General features: G+C 42.6%; 1 protein-coding gene across 1 annotated transcript in view; it reads left to right on the plus strand.

Moving 5' to 3' along the window:
• The first annotated feature begins 4923 nt into the window (after positions 1-4923).
• EIF3E (eukaryotic translation initiation factor 3 subunit E) overlaps positions 4924-26446 on the plus strand; it is a 56894-nt gene continuing 35371 nt past the window's right edge. Inside the window, exons 1-5 of the mRNA XM_038390754.2 lie at positions 4924-5163; positions 11312-11426; positions 16572-16689; positions 25535-25577; positions 26103-26207. Coding sequence (XP_038246682.1) covers positions 5074-5163; positions 11312-11426; positions 16572-16689; positions 25535-25577; positions 26103-26207 — 471 coding nt within the window. The 5' untranslated portion in view covers positions 4924-5073. The remainder of the gene's footprint in view (positions 5164-11311; positions 11427-16571; positions 16690-25534; positions 25578-26102; positions 26208-26446) is intronic.

Below are 26446 nucleotides of genomic sequence, written 5' to 3' on the forward strand. Positions count from 1 at the left end.
GCCGCTACAGGTAAGTGCTACCTGGTGGGAAGCCGTACTCCCACCCCAGTGCTGAGTCACCTCCCAGAGCCAGCACCCTGTACCCCATCTTGCACCCCAATACTCTGCCCCAGCCCAGAGCCCCCTGCTGCATCCAAACTCCCTCCCAGAGCCCACATCCCCTCCTGCACCCCAACACTCTGCCCCATTTTGGAGCCCCCTCCTGCACCCAAAATCCCTCCCGGAGCTTGCACCCCTCATCCCCTCGTGCACCCCAACCCCCTGCCCCAGGCTCAAACCAGATACCCCTCCCGCACTGTGAATCCCTCGGCCCCAGCCTAGAGCCTGCATCCCCTCCCAAACACCTACCCCAGCCCGGTGAAAGTTAGTGACGGTGGGGGAGAGCAAGTGACGGGGGGGATGGAGAAAGTGAGGCAGGGCTTTGGGGAAGGGGCGGGGCTTCAGGGAGGGGGCAGGGTAGATTCTGGGTTGCCCTTAAATTCAAAAAGTGATCTTGGGCATACAAAATTTGGAGACCACTACTTTAAGACAACTGTGTTGTTAGCTTCTGGGCAACCAGTGAGATAATAAAGGAACTGTTTTGTGCTGGCTTGGTAAATCCAAGAGCATGTCTACACTTACGATGGATTGACACTGCAGCGATCAATCGACCGGGGGTTGATTTAGTAGGTCTAGGGAAGAGCCACTAAATCGACTGCCGATCGTTCTCCTGTCGACTCCAGTACTCCATTGGAACAAAAAGAATAAGGTAAGTCGACAGGAAAGTTTCTCCCGTCAACCCAGTGTGGCATAGACACTGCAATAAGTCAACCTAAGCTATGTTGACTCTAGCTATGTTCTTCACATAGCTGGAGTTGCATAACTTAGGTTGACTTAACCCTATAGTGTAGACATGCACTAAATATTGAAAATATCCACCAGCTTTGGGGACTGTCTACCCCATTCTTTGCAGTTCACCCTAAATGAGTGATCTCAGCTGGCTCCCACTGGGACCCTGGTCACACCATGTCCTTTCAAGGCTCAGTAAGACTAGCTTGCTATCCTGGACATTCCTTTAGAGAGGGCCACAACATTGGTTATCCATTTAGATAATTACAGGATAAAGGTATAATAGAATTAAATCTTCCAGTAACCAGGGGGCTCCATGCGCTGCCCCTGCAGCTCCCACTGGCTGGGAACCGTAGCAAATGGGAGCTATGGGTGTGATGCCTGCAGTCAGGGGCAGCACGCAAAACCCTCTTGGCTCCTCTGCCTAGGAGCTGCAGACATGCCAGCCACTTCTGGGTAGCTCCCCCTCCCTCCCTAGATAAATGCACCCCTGCCCCAGCCCTGAGTCCCCTCCCACACCCAAACTGCTGCTGTTGCTTAGGCAGGGGGCCACGGTGGCCCAAGACTGCCCCAGCAGTGGCCAGTGTGGCTGGCCCAGGGGCTGCTTGATCTGCTTGGGCAGCCCCGGAGCCAGCCACACCAGCCGCTGCAGAAGTCACTGAGGTCATGGAAAGTCTTCTCAAGGTCCATTCCAACCCTGCATTTCTGTGATTATATGAAATCCACAGACACTACCCATGGTAAGACCCGTGTGCCCTGCTAATGACACAATCCTGTACTGAAATGATACCGATTGGAACCTCAAAGTATATGCACACCTCTCCTTTGATAAAACAGATGAGTGGGGTGAGACTCAGACCTTGATTTCCTCATATCACAACAACAGCTTTTCCAAGCTGTTTCAACTTATTCCAATTCTCCACCATGCAATACAGCTACAACTAATGTAGTAAATGCAGTCTGGAGTGCATGAAGATAATTCCCAGTGGCTATTGCCAGCTCCAGTGGGGCAGAGTTAACATGTGGGGGGTTCTTTAACTCTGCATTTTGTGTTTTTTAGACATTTTGAGTTTTGCTGAATGTGACATTCTGGAAGGGCACAAGCTATCAGAGGACAATCTTAACAGCGTATTAACTAATTGTTTCCATTTAATTATCTTTTTTGTTAGGCATTAAAATGGGAGCTGCATTTTCTGTTATCATCCGATTGTCAGACAATACACATCTGTGCCAGTGTCCCACAAAGCAGCTGATCCAAATTTCTGTTTTAATATTTGTGATTTCAAAAACAATTAAGCAGTGATTCATCTTTGCTGTTAAGAAAAGGACCAGACTAATTCCCATTACCCTGGAGTTTTCTTTTACTGAAGTATCATCTTTGTTTGTGTTGTGCACAACAAGTTGCTGTATAGACACGCTCTGGAAAACACTTATGGACATGCTTAATTCTTAACTGAGTTCAATGGGACTGCTGGATCCCAGCCCAAGAGCTGTTTTACTGACATAAATTAATGCATATGAGTAGTCCCAGCATTCGGTGCCGTCTTTACAGGGACAAGAGTTTCAGGGTAACCAGTAGTGCAAGTAGAAATAATTTCTTGCCGGTACTACACTCATGGGAGGGACACAAAGTGGGGGGGAGCACGTGACCCTTTATGTGACTCCTCCTTGCCCTGCCCCCAGCCCAGGGCCCCCACGCTCTCCCCATCCACTCCAATACCCCCCTTTGTATATACAAACATCAACATGCTTAAATACTCACTTTCCCACCAAATATGTAGTATTCAGTCTGTTTATATGGAAAATGGAAGTTGGGTGAGGTGCCATTTCAGCACATGACTTATTAAAAGACAAATTTTAAATAGAACTGTAAACTAAATTGCTTTATGGTATTGTACCCAAGCATTGCATTTCAATGGGAGATTCAATTTCCTTTACAGAAACAGACTCCTGAAACTATTACCAGTCCATAAAAGTGGTCCAAAGTCACGCAAATAGTCCCATTGTCTTCAATGGGATTGATCAAATGATTAAGGGTTTACAGGATTAAGTTCCAAGTTTGTAAATTGTTGTGGACGAAACTGACAATGCCTGAGATGTCAGATCAGAAGGAGCTTCATTCGAATAAAGTTGGGCAGATGTGTGATAAATCTTAACTCCGTTGCTAAGATGAGGAACATATTTTCAAGAAAAGTTCTTGGCAGATTCCTGAGGCAGCTGGTTTAAGGCTGTCAGTATCCGGCATCATAATCTTCACTTATAGTACTCTGACCCACAAGCTGGAAAATGAGGCACTTGTTTTCTTTGTTTTGCTGCTCCAATTCCAGTTAACAAAATGCATCTTAGACTAGTTTGGCTACAAAAAAGAATTCTATGTACACTGGGAAAAACACCTAATTCCTATCAGGCTGCAGAACTAGGCTAACATCAGAATACAAATATCCCTTGGTCAGTGCAACCAGAGGCATTCCTCTAATGATTGGACTTGATGTGATGGAGTATGGATGTCATGGATAATTCAGACCAATGGTGAGAAGCAGAATTAAAAACACTGTTTAAACACCTTCTGTTCCCCCCTGCTTCCCCTCTTAAGGGCTCCTGACCAACATAACGGCACAATACATATGCTAACAAATTTAAACAAAGCCTATGTTTAAGCTTGCTAGCATATATATTGTGCTGTTAAAGCCATATAAAGAATGGACGCCCTCCCTAGCCATGTTCTGCTCCTTTAAGGAACAGAGCGCAGCCCCACTCACCTCCTCCAGAGAAGGGGGCTAGCTGACCTGGAGAATGGCATGGACTGCACCCTCAGCAAGTTTGCAGATGACACTAAATTGAGAGGAGTGGTACATTCGCTGGAGGGTAAGGATAGGATACAGAGGGACCTAGACGAATTGGAGGACTGGACTAAAAGAAACCTGATGAGGTTCAACAAGGACAAGTGCAAAGTCATGCACTTAGGACGGAAGAATCCCATGCACTGCTACAGACTAGGGACCAAATGACTAGGCAGGAGTTCTGCAGAAAAGGACCTAGGGGTTACCGTGGACAAGAAGCTGGATATGAGTCAACAGTGTGCCCTTGTTGCCAAGAAGGCCAACAGAATTTTGGGCTGTATAAGTAGGGGCATTGCCAGCAGATCGAGGGATGTGATCGTTCCCCTCTATTCAACATTGATGAGGCCTCATCTGAAATAGCGTGTCCAGTTTTGGGCCCCATACTGCAAGAAGGATGTGGAAAAATTGGAAAGCATCCAGCAGAGGGCAATAAAGATGATTAGGGGACTGGAACATATGACTTATGAGGAGAGGCTGAGGGAACGGGGATTGTTTAGTCTGCAGAAGAGAAGAATGAGGGGGGATTTGATAGCTGCTTTCAACTAACTAAAAGGGGGGTTCCAAAGAGGACAGATCCTGATTGTTCTCAGTGGTAGCAGATGACAGAACAAGGAGTAATGGTCTCAAGTTACAGCGGGGGAGCTCTAGGTTGGATATTAGGAAAAACTTTTTCATTAAGAGGGTGGTGAAGCACTGGGATGGGTTACCTAGGGAGGTGGTGGAATTTCCTTCCTCGGAGGTTTTCAAGGTCAGGCTTGAGAAAGCCCTGGCTGGGATGATTTAGTTGGGGCTTGGTCCTGCTTTGAGCAGGGGATTGCTGGACTAGATGACCTCCTTGGGTCCCTTCCAACCCTGATTTTCTATGATTCCAAGTCTCTCCGGGACCCCATACCTGCCAGTTCTGCATACTGCAGGGTACCACCCGACTTGCACTCCTGGTGGAGCCAGAGCAGTTTGTGCCCAGTAAGTTCCAGGCAGGGCTGGGAAATGGCTTGCGCAAGGCAAGGCACAATTAACAAACGAAGCGCTTTCACGCTCCACTTTAGCAGCGGTGCGAGCCGACCACCGCGCGCCAAGCCACAGCCCCGGGTGCTCGGATCCAGCGTTTAGTGTGCCCCCGCCACGCACGACCTCCATGCGCAGCAGCACACGTGCGTCCTCACGGACACGAGGCGCTGTAAGCGCGCGGCCAGCCTCCCGCTTTACTAAGCCCTGAGCGCGAGCACGCCCCCATCCATCCCGCACGCATGCGCACAGACCATCTCTCCCGCTGGCTGCCCGCTCACATGCGCGCGCGCACTACGTTCACTCTGACCACGCCCCTTCCCCCATGACGGCGCCGGGGCCGCGTCTCTGGGCGCGTTGGTGAAGCGGCCCGGGTGCGGCACCGCCCCCTTTCCCCAAGATGGCGGAGTACGACCTGACCACCCGCATCGCGCACTTCTTGGACCGGCACCTGGTCTTCCCGCTGCTCGAGTTCCTGTCCGTCAAGGAGGTACGTGGAGACCGGGCCGCGCCCCCCCGCCCCTCGCCCGCCCGCATCCACCCGCAGCCGACACGTGGGAGGCGGAAACCAGCCCTTGGGCCTGCTCCCTCTCGGGGGGAGGGCGGTAATGAGGCCTGGCTGCCGGGCTGCCATCGGCCTCCCCGCAGGCCCCGGCCTGAGCGGTGGGCGCGCCGCACGGGCAGCGTTGCAGCGGGGCGGGCCGCGGCGATGCGCCGGGAGGTCGGGAAGAGCTGCCTGGAGTCCAACTGCCTGTCCCGTGTGGGCCGGTCTGCGGGCTCCGGAGTCACTGCGGAAAACGGGGGGCTGCTGGAGGGCAGATTCGGAGCTACCTGCTCTTCTTCCTGTTCTCTCCCTCGGGGCTGCAGGGCATCCTCCTCCAGCTGCGCCCCGCGTCCCCTCACCAGGCGGGATGGGGGAATCCTTCCCTGCCCGGACCCCGCAGGCTTGGGTCCCTTTTCCTACCAAGGGGGGCGGGATCCTTCCCCAGCTGCCCGCGGCCGTGGACCCCGTCACGTGGCGAAGTGGAGGAACTTCCTCCCCATCTGTCCACGGGTTTGGGTCCTGTTCCCCAGCTGCTGCTGCTGGGGGTATCCCTCCCTCCCTGGTGAGGCGAGGAAACCTCCCCCAGATCCCTTTGGACCTGCACCTGTGCAGGCCTGCCTTTTCCTTCCCATCACACCCTGGGTAGAGGAGACTTCTCTTATTCCCTTGCCTTGTGTCTCCTAAACCTTTTAGTATTATTGAGGAGCCTTGTGGCTCCAAGGTCTTGTCTGCATTACAGTTTAAACCCTGATTCTCCTATATTGATATAGATGAACATAATTTGTTGGGGAAGCGTTCACATGGTTTCTATAAAGGGAAATCATGCCTTACAGCCTACTAGAATTCTTTAAGGGGGTCAGCAAGCATGTAGACATGGGTGTTCAAGTGGTTAGAGTGTACTTAGATTTTTAGAATGCCTGTGCCTGGGTTCTTCATCAAAGGCACTTAAGCAGAGTAAGATGTCATGGAATAAGAGGGAAAGTCCTCTCATGGATTAGTAACTGGCTAAAACATAGGAAATAAAGGGTTGAAATAAAAGTTCAGTTTGCAGAATGGAGAGAGGTGTATATAGTGCTGTCCCTCCTATAATGTACTTGGACCAGTACTCTGCAACATATAATGATCTGGAAAAAGGGGTAAACTGTGAGGTGGCAAAATTTGTATATCCTACATTTTGACTTTAGCAGAGCTTTTGATATGGTCTCCCACAGTATTCTTGCCAGCAAGTTAAAAAAGTATGGATTGGATTAATGGATTATACACTGGATAGAAAGCTGGCTAGATCATCGGGCTCAACAGGTAGTGATCAACGGCTCGATGTCTAGTTGGCAGCTTGGTATCAAGCGGAGTGCCCCAGGGATCGGTCCTGAAGCCTGTTTTGTTCAGTATCTTCATTAATGATCTGGATGATGGGATGGATTGCACCCTCGGCAAGTTTGCGGATGATACTAAGTTGTGGGAAGAGGTAGATACACTGAAGTATAGGGATAGGGTCCAGAGTGACCTAGACAAACTGGAGGATTGAGCTAAAAGAAACTTGATGAGGTTCGACAAGGACAAGTGCAAGTGCAGAGTCCTGCACTTAGGATGGAAGAATCCCATGCACTGCTACAGGCTGGTGACCGGCTGGCTAAGCGGCAGTTCTGCAGAGCAGGACCTGGGGATTACAGTGGACGAGAAGCTGGATACGAGTCAACTGTGTGCCCTTGTTGCCAAGACGTCTGATGGCATATTGGGCTGCATTAGTAGGCGCATTGCCAGCAGATCGAGGGAAGTGATTATTCTGCTCTATTTGGCACTGGTGAGGCACATCTGGAGTATTGCATCCAGTTTTGGGGCCTCCACTACAGAAAGGATGTGGACATATTGGATAGAGTCCAGCAGAGAGCAATGAAAATGCTGGGGCACATGACTTACGAGGAGAGGCTGACGGAACTGGGGTTATTTAATCTCCAGAAGAGAAGAGTGAGGGGGGATTTGATAGCAGCCTTCCACTATCTGAAGGGGGGTTCCAAAGAGGATGGAGCTAGGCTGTTCTCAGTGGTGGCAGATGACCAAACAAGGAGCAGTGGGGGAGGTCTAGGTTGGAAATTAGGAAAAACTACACCTCTACCCCAATATAACGCTGTCCTTGGGAGCCAAAAAAATCTTACTGCGTTATAGGTGAAACTGCGTTATATTGAACTTTCTTTGATTCACTGGAGCGCCCCCCCCCCCCCCCCGGAGCGCTGCTCTACCGGGTTATATCCGAATTCGTGTTACATCGGGTCGTGTTATATCAGGGTAGAGGTGTATTTCACTAGGAGGGTGGTGAAGCACTGGAATGGGTTACGTAGGGAAGTAATGGAATCTCCATCCTTAGAGTTTTTTTATACATATAAAAGGATGAGGTCTAAATTAGTTGTTGCCACTCATGAGAGAGATCTTGGAGTCATTGTGGATAGTTCTCTGAGAACGTCCACTCAGTGTGCAGCAGTAGTCAAAAAAGCTAACAATGTTGGGAATCATTAAGAAAGGGATAGATAAGACAGAAAATATATTGCCTCTCTATAAATCCATGATATGCCAACATCTTGAATACTGTGTGCAGATGTGGTCACCTTATCTCAAAAAAAGATATATTTGAATTGGAAAAGGTACAGAAAAGGGTAACAAAAATGATCAGGAGGATGGACCAGCTTCCATGTGAGGAGAAATTAATAAGACTGGGACTTTTCAGCTTGGAAAAAGAGACGATGGGGGGGTGGGAATATGACAGAGGTCTATAAAATCGTGACTGGTGTAGAGAAAGTAAATAAGGAAGAGTTATTTACTCCTCATAACACAAGAACTAGGGGTCACCAAATGAAATTAATAGCAGCAGGTTTTAAACAAATGGAAGTATTTCTTCACACAATGCAGTCAACCTGCGGAACTCCTTGCCAGTGAATGTTGTGAAGACCAAGACTATAAGGATTCAAAGAAGAGCTAGATACATGCTTGTAAGATAGGTCCATCAATGGCTGTTGACCAGGATGAGCAGGGATGGTGTTCCTAGCCACTGTTTTCTAGTGGGAATGGGCAACGGGGGATGGATCACTTGATGATTACTTGCTCTGTTCATTCCCTCTGAAGCACCTGGCATTGGCCACTGTTGGAAGACAGGCTACTGGGCTAGATGGCCCTTTGGTCTGACCCACTCTATTGGTTGTTATGTTCTTAAACATTGGTGTGACTTGCAGGCTCATCTAGAGAAATTTGGGGCCTTAGTATGTTGTGTTTGTTGGGGCCTCATTCCCTCCTATTTCACTTTTATTTACGCAGACAATAGAGATTTTGGGTAGGTTGGCCGGTCTCAATTCTGGTACTTCCTGGGACAGGCCTGAGGGTGTGACTTTGCCCACCTCTGCATGACCTCGCACCCAGAGTGCATGTGAGGTTATGCTACATGAGGGAGCAGGGGGCTGCAATTTTGAAGAGCATACTTCCCAGCCTGCATGACCTTGCATGCACAGAGTAGCACACTTTTTTCGTTATGGCATTCCCCCATCTGATACCAAACAAAAACAAGTGTGGCTTTATCTGAGTACTGTAATACTGAATACAATAATATTAATGGCTGATGTTAGAAAAGCAAGACTACTGAGTTTAAAATGGGACAAACGGTGTGCCTAGTTTTTGAGGGGGCCATGAACTCGGAGCACCAGTACAAAAGTTCTCCCTTTTGACTGCTCATGTCAGCTCTAGTGACTGCACTAGTGTAGCTTTCTGAGACAGCACACATGAATTTAAAACAAAACTACAGCTTCTCACAAAACTTTTTAAAATACTTGTTGAAACCTAAATAAAGTAGGCTTTTCCTGCGTAGAGATCTGGTTGTAGTTAATCTCATCACAAGCAAATTGGCAGACTCCACAGAATAAGGAAGTACTCCCATTGCAGTCAATGGGAGTTTTGCATATACTGAATGTTTTATTTTTTAGAAAAACCTAGTTTTTAAAATAATACAAAAAGCACACATTTTGTAGTTGCTTAATTTGTGAAATGTAAACGTACATATAGTCTAAATGCAAAGCTTGCAATTCTGTAGGGTAAAACATCACATAATAAAGTTCACAGAGGAGTAACTGGTTAGATCTTACTACTTTTTTGTGTCTACCCTTAGCTATCAATGTATTTTGTCCAACTTTATTTATTTATTTATTTATTTTAATGCCTAACCTATTAGGAAATTTTGCAGTAGACCAGGGGTTCCCAAACTTGGTTTATGGCTTGTTTAGGGTAAGCCCCTGGTGGACCGTGAGATGCTTTGTTTACCTGAGCATCCGCAGGTACGGCCGCTCAGGTAAACAAAGCGTCTCGCGGCCCCCAAGGGGCTTACCCTGAACAAGCTGCAAACCAAGTTTGGGAACCCCTGCAGTTGATGAATCCAAATACAGTAACTCCTCATTTAACGTTGTAGTTATGTTCCTGAAAAATGTGACTTTAAGTGAAACTATGTTAAGTGAATCCAATTTCCCAATAAGAAATAATGTAAATAGGGGAGGTCAGGGAATTTTTTTTTTTTGCCAGACAAAAGTCTGTGTGTGTGTGTGTGTGTGTGTGTGTGTGTGTTTAAACAAACAATACTGTACACAGCGATGATGATCGTGAAGCTTGGTTGAGGTGGTGGAGTCAGAGGGTGGGATATTTCCCAGGGAATGCCTTAGTACTAAATGATGAACTAGCAATTGGCTGAGCCCTCAAGGGTTAACTTGTTGTTGTTAATGTAGCCTCACACTTTACAAGGCAGCATGAATAGAGGGAGGGGAGACAGCATGGCAGACAGAGACACACACCCTGTGTGTGTGTGTGTGTGTGAGAGAGAGAGAGAGAGAGAGAGAGAGAGGCGCATTTCGCTGACACCACTCTTAAGTACACTACCTTGTTACGTTATCAGCAAGCTGAGACCGCAGCAGCTGCTGCCAGGAAGCTCCCTCCCTCCTGAGCCCTGTCGTGTGTCCCCCCCTGCTCTATGGAGATGGGGTAAGCAGGGTACAGGAGCAGGGGGGAGGAGGACACCCTGACATTAGCCCCCCTCTCCTCCTCCCCCAGCAAGCAGGAGGCTCTGGAGAGCAGCTCCAAGGCAGAGGGCAGGAGAAGCACATGCAGTAGTGGATGGGACAGTTGAACTGCCAGCAATTGATAGCCTGCTGGGCAGCTGCTGCACTGGGAACTTAAAGGAGCAGGGGGCTACTGGTCCACCTTGGTTCCAAGCCCCTACCAGCTAGCTGCAAAGGGCTGCTCTTCCTGCAAGCTGTGGACAACTCAGGCGGCTGCCAAACGACATTATAAGGGAGTATTGCACAACTTTAAACGAGCATGTTCCCTAATTGATCAGCAACATAACGTTAACTGGGACAACTTTAAGTGAGGAGTTACTGTACATTAAAACACATGCTCAGTTGATCCTAATGTGGCTGGATAATGGGACACGTCTCTTTAAAACTGTATAAATTTTGAATTTACTATTCAGTTGTTTTTGATGTTACTTCCACAGTTCACCGTTTTGATGCAATGAACTGCAATGTAGCTGTAAATTAGGGTAGACAGGAAATTTAGCTCTCCAGCTGTTGCTGAAAGATATGTGAGGCTGCATACAGCTTCTGACTGGAGTTTTGCTGCAGGCAATTCCGAAGTAGGTAAACAGGCTGCCAGAATACCAAATAATTTCTTTTACTTCAATCCAACATGGAAATATTACACTAATTTTTATCACAACACTTCTGCCATATGGTTCTCACTGAGAATAAATTATCAAATCAGATACAATTTTAAGGGTCATCCAGCTGAATGTTCTTTGATGTTAAAATATTTAACATTTTACAACTATAACATAATACAACATGCATAATATATCATTGCAATCATAGGAGATGCAAAAAGGCTATCAACTCTCCCACTAGTGGGAAAAGAATTGTGGGGAGTTTTGAAAAGCTACTTAATGTCAAATTTAAGGTCATGTTATTCCCAGCTTATTCATAAATAAGCAGAGCTATCTTTAAAAAGTAATCACATGCTTTATTTAAAGAGTGTTTCAAGATTTATATGAAATCTTTTTAACTTATTGTTTCAGATATACAATGAAAAAGAGTTACTTCAAGGAAAATTGGAGCTTCTTAGTGATACCAATATGGTGGATTTCGCTATGGATGTGTACAAAAACCTTTATTCAGATGAAATTCCTCATGGTAAGCTTGATCATTAGTGGATCTGTGGATTTTGCAGTCAGTTTTCAAGTAGATGCTTGAATGAATAAAATCGTAACAATCCTTTCCAACAGCTGCGAGTTTTACTGTCTTAAAACTGTCCGTGGTGGTAGTTTTCGTTTAAAACATTTGTCATTTTGTCCTCCTTTCCTTTTGACCACTGTTCAGTTGGCACCGTATTTTGGTATGGTTCTGAAGAATACACTGATAGTTGGTAATAACTTGTATGCTGTACTTGGTACCTATGGAATAAAAATATCAGTATTAAGTTTAAGGAAAAATGATTAATGAAAGCAGGTGCCTTGTTCAAAAAAAGGTCATTGTCACTAATCTTGTAAAATATTTTCTTTCATTTAAAAATTTAGTTTCAAAGCGGTATTAAGAGTACTTCATGACCAATAACAAAGACTTTGAGATTACCATAACTCCCCTGATGCCATATTATTGGCTACATATTCCTTGCCTGTGAAAATATAATATTGCACAGTTAGGGGTGTGGGGGGGAGGGTGTGCTGTGTTAAAGCTTTACTTTAAAGCATTCGGTCTTGGAAACCATAGAGACAAGGTATTTCCATTTTAGTACAGCATATGAATTTCAGGTCAGTTGTGATTGAGGTTTAATCACGTGTGGAAGTTCAAAGTTATGGTTCCTATGTCATGTATAAAAACACAAAACAACAGAGAGGTCAAACGTTCTGCGACAAGGGGTTATCCTTTCACCCAGAGTCTAGGCTTTGGGGCTACAGGTAAATTAGTATAACTTTGCACCTAATAAATGTTACTTACAAAAAACTGTTTAGGGATCCTTAAGGTTCCAAAGTTAGGTACTCCAAAAGTTAGGAATGACTTCATTAGTCTTTACAGGATCACATAAAGCTTGTTCTACAAGACCTCTGCTTCATTGATTGTTCAAGATGAACAGTAAATGAGGCAGTGAGTAACAGAAAGTTCTCTTGTGTTTAAGGCAAAGAAATCTGGATTCTACTCCTGGCTCTTCCACAAACTTTCCTTTTGATACTAGGCAAGAATGTTGTTACACAAACATGCCCAGGGAGCAAATTAATGTACAAGCATTCAATTCTAGCATTCCCTAACTTTTGAGCACCTGACTTGGCAATCTTAACATTTTTATTTAAGGTTTTTTTCAGTCTTACAGTTGACCATTTCAGCTAATGTGCAGTTATTTAGTTGGATAATGTTTCACTTTAATAACTTACATATATATAGGAACAATTCTTTGAAATTTACAAGTTCATATCTGGAAGAAAGCTGAGGGAATAAGTCTGATTACTGGGAAACCTCTGCCTGCATTCCACACACAATCCAGCTATATTCCCCCAAAATTATCCTTTTGTTTGCATTTTCTAGAGCGTGTAATTTATTCTTGAAAATAAACTATTCTATATTATTGATAATTTGATACCTATTCAGCTATACTGCTATTCTATATTTCTTATATAACTTGCAGTACAAAATTTCTTCTGAACGTGATGATTCAAATGTTAACCATCATTAACTTTATTTAACAGTATAAAATAAAGTTTCAGAGTCAAATACTATTCAGGACTATTTGCTTGCTTGGTGCTCTGTGCAAGAAATCTGACCTATGGCGCACCAGGTGCTGCACTTCTTTCCACTGAATTTTCTCTCTGTACAGACTACTTTTATACACATAATTATAAGTAGTGTAAATTATTCTTTTTACCCAAATTTACCATACCATGAAGATTTATGTATGGGCAACTCTCACTCTTTCTGTCAGCTGAATAACTGTTGCCAAGGTTATAGTTGAGTTGCATTCTTAAGAAACTTTACAGTATTAACTAGTTAAAGCTAGAAATTTAATGCAAATACATTAAACAAATGCATTCACACACATTTAATTATATTTCTTCTGCCTTCCTTACATTTAACTTGTTCAACTGCAGGAGTCACAGAATAAACATGTTTCAGAGTGGTAGTCGTGTTAGTCTGAATCAGTAAAAAGAACGAGGAGTACTTGTGACACCTTAGAGACTAACAAATTTATTTGAGCATAAGCTTTCCTGGGCTAAAACCCACTTCATCGGATGCATGCAGTGGAAAATACAGTAGGAAGATATATATGTGTGTATATACACAGAGAACATGAAAAAATGGGTGTTGCCACACACTATAATGAGAGTGATCAATTAAGGTGAGCTATTAGCAGGAGAAAAAAACCTTTTGTAGTGATGATCATGCTTTCATATAATCAGTAAGGTAACTGAATGGTTTCTCCTTTTGCCCTCTTCTGCCCCCACCACCTTCATTTTTGTAATCACAAGAGTCAACTGAAGGTATGGATAATTCCATCATATTGAAGTATCACTTATCAGGCAAGCGATTCTCAGGTTTAGACTGGCTTGTGAATTACTCACCATTACCAGTTCATCCACTAGAATTCGTTCTCAAATTTGTGGTGTGATTATGCCCAGGATCATTCTTCTGTGGCTACAACACTGTAGTTGATTGCAGTGGTTGTTGGGACAGCTTCATTCTTTTCATTACCTTTGGGCATGGCTACGCTTGCAGATGTAGAGCATTGTGAGTTAAACCAGCCTTCGGAGACCGCAGCAGGGAAAACGCTGCCCTGTGTTTACGCTGTCAGCTGGAAGCACACTGGTGTGGCCACATTAGCAACTCTTGCAGTGCCACAAAGAGCAGTGCATTGTGGTAGCTATCCCAGTGTGCAAGTGGCTACAACGTGCTTTTCAAATATGGAGGGAGGGCATGGAGCGTGTTGTGTGTAGATGTTTGGGCGGGAGGGGGCTGAGAGTGTGTCAGCATGCTGTCTTGTAAGTTCAGACAGCAGCAGACTCTCCTCCCCCACACCTCTCTGTCACACACACTCACAGCAAGCAGCATTCCACAGTAATGATTGCTTTGTCCTGGAGCAGATAAGCATGCTGGCTGTCAGAAATGGAGCTTTGAAAGGGCACATCTGCATTCCTGTAGCCAATTTCAAAACATTAAAAAGAGTGGCCACTTGACTTCAGGGAATTATGGGATGTTTCCGGAGGCCAGTCACAGCGCAGTAATGCAACACCTCGTTCACACTGATGCCTGGGCGTTTCAGCCGGGGCGTAGCAAGCTTTATGCTTCTCGTGGAGGTGGATTACCAGGAGCGCTCCAGCTGCAGAGTCCAGGTGCTTTACGTGCCTTGCCAGTGTGGACGCATCAGGAGTTAGTATGCTTGGGGCTGCTTTAATGCATTCTAATTTGCAAGTGTAGCCATGCCCTTGGTCTCCTTGCTGGATTGGTTGGCGGGTCCTCTTGCTCCATTCTATACTCAAATAGCTGACTTTTCTCAAACTTTGGCTGTTCTCTGTTCCAAAGCATGGTTTCTTCAAGTTGATATTTAAATGCTTCCTCTATCACACATGGTAGCACTAGATGTAAAATTATAGTGTTCCTTACTATTTCTACCAGCTTGAAAGTTATTTTGCAGATTAGGCAGCTTATAAGTATCCTTCTTACTTTTCAAATATGTTTTCTCTCAGAGTTTGAGTGCTTGCTGAACAAAAATCTAGCCTAGATTTGTAGAAGATTTTTCGTACGGTTTCAGTTCAGCAGATAATTATTCCATTCCCCTTGAATATATGTAGCATCTTCCTTTGTATTGCTTTTCACCTTTGCAACTTTGTCAGAAGCAAGCAAATGTATCCAAATCATAGTTTTTTCCTTCATGATGAATGAGAAATCTTTGAAGTTGTTCACGACTGTGCTGTAAAACTCTTCCATAGAGATAGTGGCTTTTTATTAAGCTAGTCACTTGTAAAATAAGTCATGAATTCCAAGGCCAAAAGATCAGTGTTGTCATCTAGTCTGACTTTCTGTATAATGCAGGACATAAACTTTCCTAATAAGTCCCAAAACATATCTTTTTAGAAAAAACATCCAATCTTGATTTAAAAATTGCCAGTGATGGAGAATTCACCAGGGCCCTTGGTAAGTTGTTCCAATGATTAATTACTCTCACTGTTCAGAGTGTGGAGGTAGGCTTTAGTTCCAGTTTGAATTTGTATATCTTCAACTTGCAGCCATTGGATCATATTATACATTTCTCTGCTAGATTGAAGCGCCCAATATTAAAGATTTGTTCCCCATGTAGCTACTTATAGACTGTAATCAAGTCACCCCTTAACCTTCTTTTTGTTAAGCTAAATAGACTAAAGGAACTCTATCACTGAAAAGAATGTTTTTTAATCCTTTAATCATTTTCATGGCTCTTTTCTGAACTCTCTCCAATCTATAAACATTCTTCTTCATTTGTGAGTATCAAAACTTGACAAAGTATTCCAGGAGCAGTCAAAGCCAAATACAGTGGTAAAATAGCCCTTATTCCTACTCAAGATTCCCCTGTTTATGCATCCCAGGGTTGCATTAGACCTTTTGGCCACAGCATCTCACTGGGAGCTCGTGTTCAGGTGATTATTCCTAGATGTATACATATATATTTAGCTGTATTAAAAATGCATATTGTGTGCTTGTGGCCCATTTATCAAGCAGTCCGGATCACTCTGTATCACTGTCCTGTTCGCTTCATTATTTACCATTCCCCAAATTTTTGTGTCACCTGCAGACTATCCATGATTTTGTTTTCTTCCAGGTCATTGATAAAAAATGTTAAATAGCATAGGGTCAAGAACTGATCCGTGTGGGCCCCGTCTAGAAACATTCATTCAGTGATAACTCCCCTCTTACAATTATTTTGAGATGTATCAGTTAGCTAGCTTTGAATTGATTCCATTTGTGCCATGTTAATTTTATATCATTCGTTTTTTTAAATTCAAAATGTCATGTGCTGCCAAGTCAAATGCTGTACAGAAGTGTTATCTCAGCACTATTACCTTTTAATCAAAAAATACTAAGTTAGTTTGGCAGGATCTATTTTCCATAAAGCCATGTTGTTTGGCATTAATTGTATCACATTCCTTTAATTCTTTATTGATCATTGTGGCAGCTAATGTGGCTTGACTGAGGAGACAAATGAGCTGAGGTTTTTGGATACCAAGGTACTCAGCACTCCGCTGATTCTACATCAGATAACTACAGGCTGCTTGTCAAGATTACATTTACTTTACATTGCACTCTTTCTTTATCTAGCTTTGCGTGAAAAGAGGACTGCTGTTGTTGCACAGCTGAAACAGCTTCAGTTAGAAACTGAGCCAATTGTCAAGATGTTTGAAGACCCAGAAACTACAAGACAAATGCAATCTACTAGGTAATATTTTATTTAATACTTATTAAGGTCTTCCTCCTGCAGTTGAAGCCATGTGGGAGTAACCTTGCACCCACATGGAATCCCATTAACCTCAGTGAAGCTCAACATGAACATGTATTCCTGCATGAATCTGCTTGCAGGACCATGGCAAATATTTATAATAAATAAGGCTGAAAGAAAAGTGTGGGCCGTGATTTTTGTTGTAAAAACTTCAACTTTCAACACTCACTGCAACTAACAACTCTCACCACAACTTTTGTACAATATCACTCACTGAAACCTGGTCATGATGGAGGAGTGGCAGGGCCAAATTTCAGTGAGTGGTGTTGTGACTTGGTGAACATGTTGGGGGCAGAGGAGGAGGGTGGGGTTGGGGTTGTGTTCCCTGGAGAGCTCACACTTTGCCTAGGTGTGGTTCTGCCTCTCCCAGGTGGCGCAGGTCAGGCCTGCTGAGCCTCAGTGTCTCCTGCATGACTTGAACAACTTTGCTTCTCATGGTAAGTGGGGCCAAATAGATGTTGGGTCTTGTGCCTTCCACAGGATGTGAAGCTGGGATGGGGAGCCTTCAGGGATCTCTGCACTGGGGCCAGCTCTAGGATACATGGGTTTGGGTGTGCCCCCCGCCCCAGGAATTGGAGGAATGCGTGGGGGGTATCCAGCTCCTAATAAAGGACCCTGATGCCAACTTGACATATAGTCAGTTACAAACAAAGAGTTTAGGTCCTGCATCCCTCGAGCTTCCCCCACACACCTGCACCATCCACACCTCTGCCCTGAAGGACGGCCACACCTTTGTCCTGAAGGCTGCCCTAACCTGCAAACCCTACCACATCTCTTTTTTGAGGGCACCTCTGCACACACTTTGTGTGTCCTTGTGGTCTTTTTTATGGTAATTGAACTAAAGGCGCCAAAAACACAACTGTAACGGTTGTGGCCAACTTCTGAACCAAAAAAATCTCAGGTTTCAGAGTAGCAGCCGTGTTAGTCTGTATTCGCAAAAAGAAAAGGAGTACTTGTGGCACCTTAGAGACTAACAAATTTATTAGAGCATAAGCTTTTGTGAGCTACAGCTCACTTCATCGGATGCATTTGAGCTGTAGCTCACGAAAGCTTATGCTCTAATAAATTTGTTAGTCTCTAAGGTGCCACAAGTACTCCTTTTCTTTTTTTAAAAAAAATCTCAATTTTCTTAAAGCCTTAATAAGTAATGCTCAAACTAAATTATTCTAAGAATTCTAGGAAAAATTAGGTTGTAAAAAGTATAGTTAACAACAGGTTACTGGAAGTGAAATTTTGTGGTGTCTGATATTCCAAAAGGAGTAGAATTTTGCTTTTTGAGTCTGCCTTTGTTCTCACATGATACTGAAGCAGGCTGTATTTTGGGAAATTGCAGACTAAAATGATTAAAATGTATTTATGTATACATAGATTTACTGATTTGGGGTTTTTAGAACTATAAATTACCATATGACATACGCAGTTCCAGATTCACAGGTGAGAACTTACAGTAACTTACTTCATAGTAACTATATTGCTCCCCAATCTTGTGTCGGTGCTGCGCAGCTGACTAGGACCCCCATGTAATTTGAGTTTTGAGGTTCACCTGATTTCCCAAAAAACCCACAGCAAAGGGGTATGTTCTGTCTTCTGTGCTCGTCTTTTTTTTTTTTTTTTTTTTTTTTTTTGCTGATGGTATAATTCTCTATGCCTGTTGCGCGAGTCATAAAATCAATTAAAAGCAGTTAAAATAGAAATGTCCTGAGGTTTTCCTTGGAACTTAAATTAACTAAATATATTTTCTTGCTTCAGTTTGTAGTTTAACAAGTAGTAGGAAATAGCTTTATGCTGATCAGTGTTATAGCAGTTTTGTTTAACTGTCGTCGTCTTGTGCATTCTTTTTTCTTTCCATTTGTCAGATAAGATATCTGCTGTTCAGTTTGAATCTGCTTCATGTGTGACTTGCCACTAAGGTGTAGGGATAAGCTCCCTATTGTATATCTGGTTAGGACTCTCCCAACTTGTGAGCTGGCAAATTTGTTAGTCTCTAAGGTGCCACAAGTACTCCTTTTCTTTTTGCGAATACAGACTAACACGGCTGCTACTCTGAAACTTGTGAGCTGTCACTACATCTTTAGGGAGTTCACATCTCCAAAGTTGTATAAGGACTACCCTCCTCTTGATAAATCTGCTGACTAGAGGTTATAATGGTAAATGGTGTTGTCTCTGCCTTCTCTACTTGCAGATCTTGATACAATGTTTGCACTTGATAAGCTGTGAATTGCTGCACACCATATCTGTGCTGTCTTGAAGGGAATCCTGTTTCTAGTAATTCATTACCTGAAGTCCCTCACTGCTTCAGAGCTGTTTTGAGGGATTTCCTGCATACCTCAGATGTTGGAAGGCCGGTCACCAGGGCATCTGACTACTTAAATGTTCCTTTATGATGTATTCCCATCTTGAGAATCTATGGATATTTTTTGCTATCTTTTCAGTTTGCACATGCATTCTTGTGTGGACAGAAAGGTATCTTATGACAATACAAAGACTTTAAGGATGCTCTTGTTCAGACAGGTATCTATGATTAAGAATTGGTACAAGAACAAGATACTGTTAGAAGATGCTTACAAGAGCACATACAAGTATGGCTTTGGGAGCCACAGGCTCGGGCAGCCTCCTTCCAGAGATTTTGTGGCAAGGTGCACAATAGGAACAGAACCTTTTAATTTATCTCAAGACACTTAATATCCTTGTTTGATTTAGTCAGTTACACAAAATGCCTTACTGAGATCAGTTAGCACTCAGTAAGTTGGGGATTCAGAATGACTTATGTTTTTCAAGGTCTGTTGCTTAGATGTTTAAGGTTGGCACAAAGTGAATTGAAAGCAGCCAGATATTTATGCTGGAAAACTTCCCTTGTCTAGGAGGAATCTGTGTGAGAACTCTACCACCTCCTGTGTGAGGAGAAGCAGAAGAGGCAAGGGGATGTGGTGGATCAAAGGTCTGCTATGTCTGATTTCCTGCTGGCTTTAGGCATAGTTGAGAATCAAGCCCTATGTATCCTGGAAAGCCACACAAGGGATACTTGCCAGTGCCGGAAAAGGCTCATTTTACTGACCTGAAAACCTCAGAGTACTGTGACATAAGTTGTTGAAGCTTTCAGCATGGATAAATGCATACATATTCTACTTGGCTAATGGTCTTACAAACTGCATGCTAAAATGTAATATCGTCATCCTTCCTGTTGTGGAATTCAGTACAGTGTACTGAGTTGGTGCATATATCAGATTTTATTATTTTTTACATTGGTATTTCCTTAATATGATGTACAAATATACTGTTTCACACATCGTTGTGAAGGGTCTGCTCTTGTAGTTTAGGCTTCAAAATTGTCAGCAGCAACTAAGGGGAATTTTCTTGTTTCATACAGGGATACAGCCCACCCACCAGATGGCTTTTTCTTATAGTATATGGCACTGTTGACATTCATTGCTGTAGTTTGAACTGGTGGAAGTCTCAGGTAAAGAAGAATCATAATGTTATGAGTACTCAAGATGGGGAGAGTGTTGAGTTTTTGTAAATCTGAAAGTTTGACCAAACAAGGGAGATATCTTTGAGGGAGCTCAGGGGATCGGTCCTTGTTACCTTGTGGATAGTGAAGTGATCAGGGCTCTTTAACCAGTCTAAGTCTCAATTTTGAAGTATATATTCACATGGGTATATGGGATTGTAGTTGCCTTCCAGGATCTTGAGTGTCTCATGCTTCCCACGTTAGCATAGGAGATGCATAACAAAGCTTTTTCCCACAAGGGAGGAACTTGTAGACTGAACCTGTGACAGCTTTATTCTTTCCAGATAAATATCTGCTTATAGTAGATGGCAAAGTGTATATACTTACTGACTTTGATAAGGCAATGAATTTTTAATATGTAAAACTGCTTAGTTCGGTATCTGGAGAGTATACAGTGAGACTAGATTAGGACTTAATTTTTATTAAAAAAAAAATGATCCCCATTTTTGAATGAAAACTCATCAGTGAAATCATTAATCTTTTTCCTCTGTATTTGAGATTTTTAACACTCTTTATCAATTGAAACTTTTTAATTGTCAGTTCCTTCCGTGTCTCAGTCTTTGCAGTGGGGTGTTTCTTGTCTCCATGAGATCTTTAGGCAGACCAGTTCTTTGCTTTGAGCCTGGGTTTAGGACCACATTTCAGGAGGAACTCTCTAGAATTTTCTTCTCCAAGCAGCACATATGGCAGATTCCAGATCTCTTTTTAGCAGAGCTTCCACAGGATTGTTAACAAAATGCCTGTCTTCATCAGTTTTGAGGTTTTTCTCCTCAAAAACTGCTAAACTTAAAAATATATATATATTCTTCTGGCTTTCTGAAGAGGGTTTGAAGAACACTTCTTCTAGACAGACAGTAGGCCACACAAACTCAGCTCTCAGCTACCATGTGGGTGAGGTCTATGCTGAGATGATTGAGCAGGCCACCTGAAAGCTCCCTTCCCTGAGACAAGGCTGGAATCAGTGGCATTGTACCAGGGTATATTTGTAAACCGCTCCCTGCTTCTCACCTACATATTGGACCCCTATTCCCATAGCTTGCAGAGCAAACAGGAAAGTTTTCTTAATCACTGAAGCTCACAGAAGGAAGAAACTCCTGCTCCCAGCCAGCATGTAGACAGGATCTGTGCTGAGGCAGTTGAGAAGACCCCAGAGCGCACCCTCTCTCCCACAGGCTGTTTTACTTGTGAGGGCTCAGCTGCATAAGAGGTGCCAACCAGTTGCTGTGACCTCTGATACAAATGATTTAGTTGTCTGCAGTGGCTCTAGCTTGCTCAGTCTGTGCGGTCAATCCCCTTCCCTGGAAGATGGCTTACCTTCTTTCCCCTTCCAAGCATCCCACAGGAGGCCATGAAGTGGCTGTTTTCCTTAGGGAGGCATGCAGGACACATGCCTGCAGACTGTTGTTTCAGACTCCCAGGTAAAGCACTCTCCCCCTCACAGGAGCTCCTTATCCTTTGTCTCAGGGGTTTGGCCCAGGGACTGGTGACTGTGTTGCTCACAATCAGTTAAATGAAGGAGAAATCTGTAAAACTGGGGCTTTGAGCATGGTACTTCAGACTTGGCTAATCTTCCCAGAATTAAGCACACAAATGAGGGTCTAACTTTATAGGTGCTTATGTTTTTTAGAGAATGAAAGATCTGTTTGGTTTTTTTTTTAACTTGGAAATGGAAGGAGAGCTTTAATTTTTTCTCACCTGTTTTGAGGGTGTGAGTAAGGTGACATGAAAATTCCTTGGACTAAGGACTAAAAGGTCTTCATTAATCTGCCTGCTGCAACTTCCTTAGTAAAGGGCATAATAATACCAGCTGACAGAGTATTCCTGCCAAACCCACAGACTGGAGAAATAAGAGTATCACTCAAACTCAACTTTAATACATCCACATGAGCCTTGAGAGTATTCTCTTGTCTGCATTCTCTTATCGTGGAGGTCGTTGTTCAACTTGGAGGCCATTGTTGAGCATGTTCCTAAATAAATAAATTACATAAAATCTACCTTTAATGAGATTTCATTAGCAACTTTCCATGACTGACGCATTACCTAAAATATGCTGACATTCAAACTTCCAAAGACTTGTTTTGGGGACATCTGTTGCGCCATGGTAAGAAACCAGAGTTGCAGAATATCACCTGACATCAGCAAAATATTTGGAAGGATAAATTCTTTGGGGAATATAGAGACAAAGCAATCACTGAGCACTGATGCTTTAGACACTGATTAAGTCCCTCCCTCCTTCCAATGAGAGAGTCTTCAAACAAACGTATCTCTTTGTTCACTTTGAAGCCATTTTTCTTTCCAGTATAAAGATTGCCCATTAGGAGGAAGCCATTGCTCATTTTTCTGAGAGTAGGAATACCGCAGCTGGGATTCTCTGGAAAACCATCCAACCCTTAAAGTTTGTCTCTTGAGTTTCCAAAGGTTGGGAAGCTCTCTCCTCCCCATGAGGGGTGCTTCTCATGGGAGTAAACTACCCAAGCAAATGGGTGCTTGACACAATCAGGGAAGGATATTCAACAGAACTCACACATCCCAGGAACAAGATTATCCTTTTCCCAAAAGTAAATTAAAATAAACCATGCTCAACAAGAACCTTTGTATCAGAAGAGGAAGGGTTCAGTAGTCCATCTCCTACACATTGGAGAACTAGAACCATGGAGAGAGAGAGATTTTGAAAATGGCACAAAATTATTTGTGGTACAAAGAGAAACAATGGTATACAGTTTTTTTTTATATCTCAGGTCTCTCAACAAGTAGATTGATATTCCAGGGGAAATACTCTAATGCTATCGTTACAGCATTGTTCCCCGAACTTCAGAATATGAAAATAAGCCTCTTAGAGATCTATTAAGGATTTGATTGGGGTGAGTCACATGGATACATCAGTTTCTGCTACAATAAGAAGCATTTTCAATAGAATACATCCCTTTTGGACTTGTAAATTCTGCCTGGGTATTAATGAATGCCATGTGATACCTCCCTTCATGTGGAAGGGATACTACCCTTGTCTGGCCAATCTTCTCATTATGTTACATAGGGCCCAGCCACCATTGATACCAATCTTTAGAAACATGGCGGTGTTTGGGAGAAATGTGTAGTGGAACAGGGTGCCCCAATAGTCCTTATGCTTCTTTCAATTCTCCGTGGGTAAGTTGAATTCTCCCTCCCAGTGGATTATTTATGGCTTTGTACAGTTCACTATAAAGACTGTCTCTGATGTGGAGGGAACTGAAAGAAAATTTTGTTTTGTCTGTGAATTTTCATTCTAGGACGTCCGTGTCACAGGCAGACTCTCCTGCAGAGGACTGCATTATGTCCAGGGTTTTTTCTAGCTGTTGCTCACATTTGAAAGGAGGAGGGTGTTCCTCTGAGAAATCCCTACATTTCATGTCAGTGTGCTGCTGCAAATCGTTTGAGTTGAATAGCAATATTAAATTTTTATATAGTATGTTTCCAAAGCTGAAAAATATTATTGTTTGGGAGAGTTCATCCTGACGGACAGTCCTAAGCCCAGGTGTGGAACAAAAATCTGTCCTGTTTCCAGTTGCTGTGGGATTAGGAAATGATCCATTGTCAAGATTCTGATGTGGAGGACCCTAAAATGAAAATTCACAGATAAGTCAATTATCCTTGTCCCCGTTGCTCTTGTAAATGAAGTATCAATAACTGCACCATTTTGATCAATTCCGTATCTTTATTTTTTCAGCTTTTAAAATGTTAATGTATTCAACTTTTTGAGCAATTCTTTGTATATAGTCTGAGTTTAAAAAAATTAAATTTTTTTTTAAATCTATTTTGCACATATCCAAACTCTAGTTGTTCTGAACAAGTCATGGCTAATTTCTGGTACAACACCAAAGATAGTAAAAAGTCCTTGGTTTGTTTATAGTTTCCTGGAGATCCTTGAAAAATACTGGTGGTCTCAAATTTGTAAATTGATAGACATCCTGAATGAAGATTAATTTGTCTATAAAGTACTTTAAGATCCTTTGGAAGTAATTTCATAAATGCAGTATAATATTGTTATTGATGACTGATTTGAATGCAAAACTCCCCCACGCCCAAGTTCTTAGTATGCAGTGGGTTGTTTCTTATTAACGGCATGGTTGTTTTTTCAGCTAACAGTGGCAGTAGTGCATGCACAGTAGTGCTCCTTAAAAAATGCAAGTCCATTTTTCTCACCTTGTAATAACTTGCTGAGAAGCTAAGCTGTTTCTCTGCATCACTCTTTACTGCAGTGGATATTAGGGAGATGTCTACATTGGACCTGCTCTCTTTCTGGTAATAAAGATGAAGTGCTGCCAGAGATTGAGGTGTCAGAAGTAGAAGTGCTGGAACAAATTGATAATTTAACAAGTCACCAGGCCCAGAAGGTATATATTAAAGCATTCTGAAAAATCTGAAACGAGACCAGCTAGCAAAAATGTACAATCCCATTTAGAAGAGCTACTGTATTGGAGGGTACCAAATGTTGTACCTATATATTTAAAAAAAAAAAATAGTTCTAGGGGTGATCTGGGGAAGACCAGTAAGCCTTGCATCTCTTCTTGGTAAATTGATGGAAACAAGGGGGTTCCAAGAAAGGTAATGAGAAAGATAAGAGTAAGGACATGGAAAACTCTCCTGTGTAGAACAATTGAAAAGATTGGGGTTGTTTACCTAAGTAATCAGATTAATAAGAGGGGACATGATAAAAGTTTATAAAATCATGAATGGTAGAGAATGAAGCTTGAGTGCTTCTGTTCTCTTTGTTGCATAATAAGGGGACACTCAGTGAAATGGAAAAGTGGCAAATTCAAAACTGACCAAAGGGAAATATTTTTTCACCAGCTGCATACTTAGATAGAACTCAGTTGACATAGGATGTAATTTGAGTCCAAAGACGAATGGCTCCACTGTAGTCCATGGTAGTTTTGCCACTGAGTTCAGTGGGTCTGGGACTTCATCCCAAGAACTTATCAATATTTAGAGGGATTGGACATTTATATGAAGAACAAGAATATCCAGAGTTGTTATGGTGAATGGTAAATTCTTTTAGTTAATTTGACAGCACATCATGTCTATTCGGATTCACAATTTATTCCATATACTCAGTTCCTTGGTTTTTGTGGACCTTTCATACAGCAACAGATTTAAAAAAAAAAAAAAGTTATAAGGATACTCAGGAGAAGTAAAAAAGAGACTGTTGTGTGTTCCTTTTAATAGCTTTATTTAGTATTACACATTAACTTGTGATGGTCAGCTTAAAACTGTTTTACAGATCTTTATTTTTTGTTACAGGGATGGTCGAATGCTCTTTGATTATCTAGCTGACAAGCATGGTGTAAGTTTTTTTTTTTTTATTTTTTTTATTTTTACATTTTTAAATATGTAAGAGTAACAGGCTAAATTATACTTAATCCAATAGTCTTGCAATATCAAGAACATGGCATCCTGGCCTATCTCTCTAGTTTAAATGTAGCTGATGTGCGAAACTTCTTGCATGAAAATGTTTAAAAGCTTAAATTGAACTAAATGTGTTACAAACTTATAAAAGCAAGGAAATCTGGATATTAATTGCATCCTTAAAACTTGTGGTTATGCTTAATTATTGTTTTACCTTCTTCTAACATTAGTGTTACTGTATTCAGCAGAATGAATAAAGGATGAAGTAATTATTTTGGTTTCTGTGTTTTAGTTTCTCTGGTCACTGCTATCATTGCACTTATCATCCAAAGGCCCTGAAGCTCTTTACAGGCTACTTACGTACCTGTAATTAAATGTGACTACCCACTATTGAGTCATTTCACAACCCATTGCAATTACATCTCTTTCATAATGAAGACAAACATTTTGTATTCTTTCTCAGTTTAGACAGGAGTACCTAGACACTCTCTACAGGTATGCAAAGTTCCAGTATGAATGTGGCAACTATTCAGGAGCTGCAGAATATCTCTACTTTTTTAGGGTTTTGGTAAGTAGTTGTTTTTTTTTCTTAAGTATTTAGGCGACTTTGTTTTCTGTAAAAATTCTAAATATCCTGATTATAAACTTCCTGAGACAATTATTCAATACAAGAGGAATACTGAAAAGATACACAAGCTCAGAATTAGTGATTCTAATTAGTTATTTGCTAACAGTTTCATATTCTGTTTGTGATTATAGGGGGAAACTCTGGTCTGTGTACAGTAATCTATTTAGATTGCAAGATCC

The sequence above is a fragment of the Dermochelys coriacea genome, chromosome 2 (assembly GCF_009764565.3).
Source record: "Dermochelys coriacea isolate rDerCor1 chromosome 2, rDerCor1.pri.v4, whole genome shotgun sequence".
NCBI classification, from domain to species: domain Eukaryota; kingdom Metazoa; phylum Chordata; order Testudines; family Dermochelyidae; genus Dermochelys; species Dermochelys coriacea.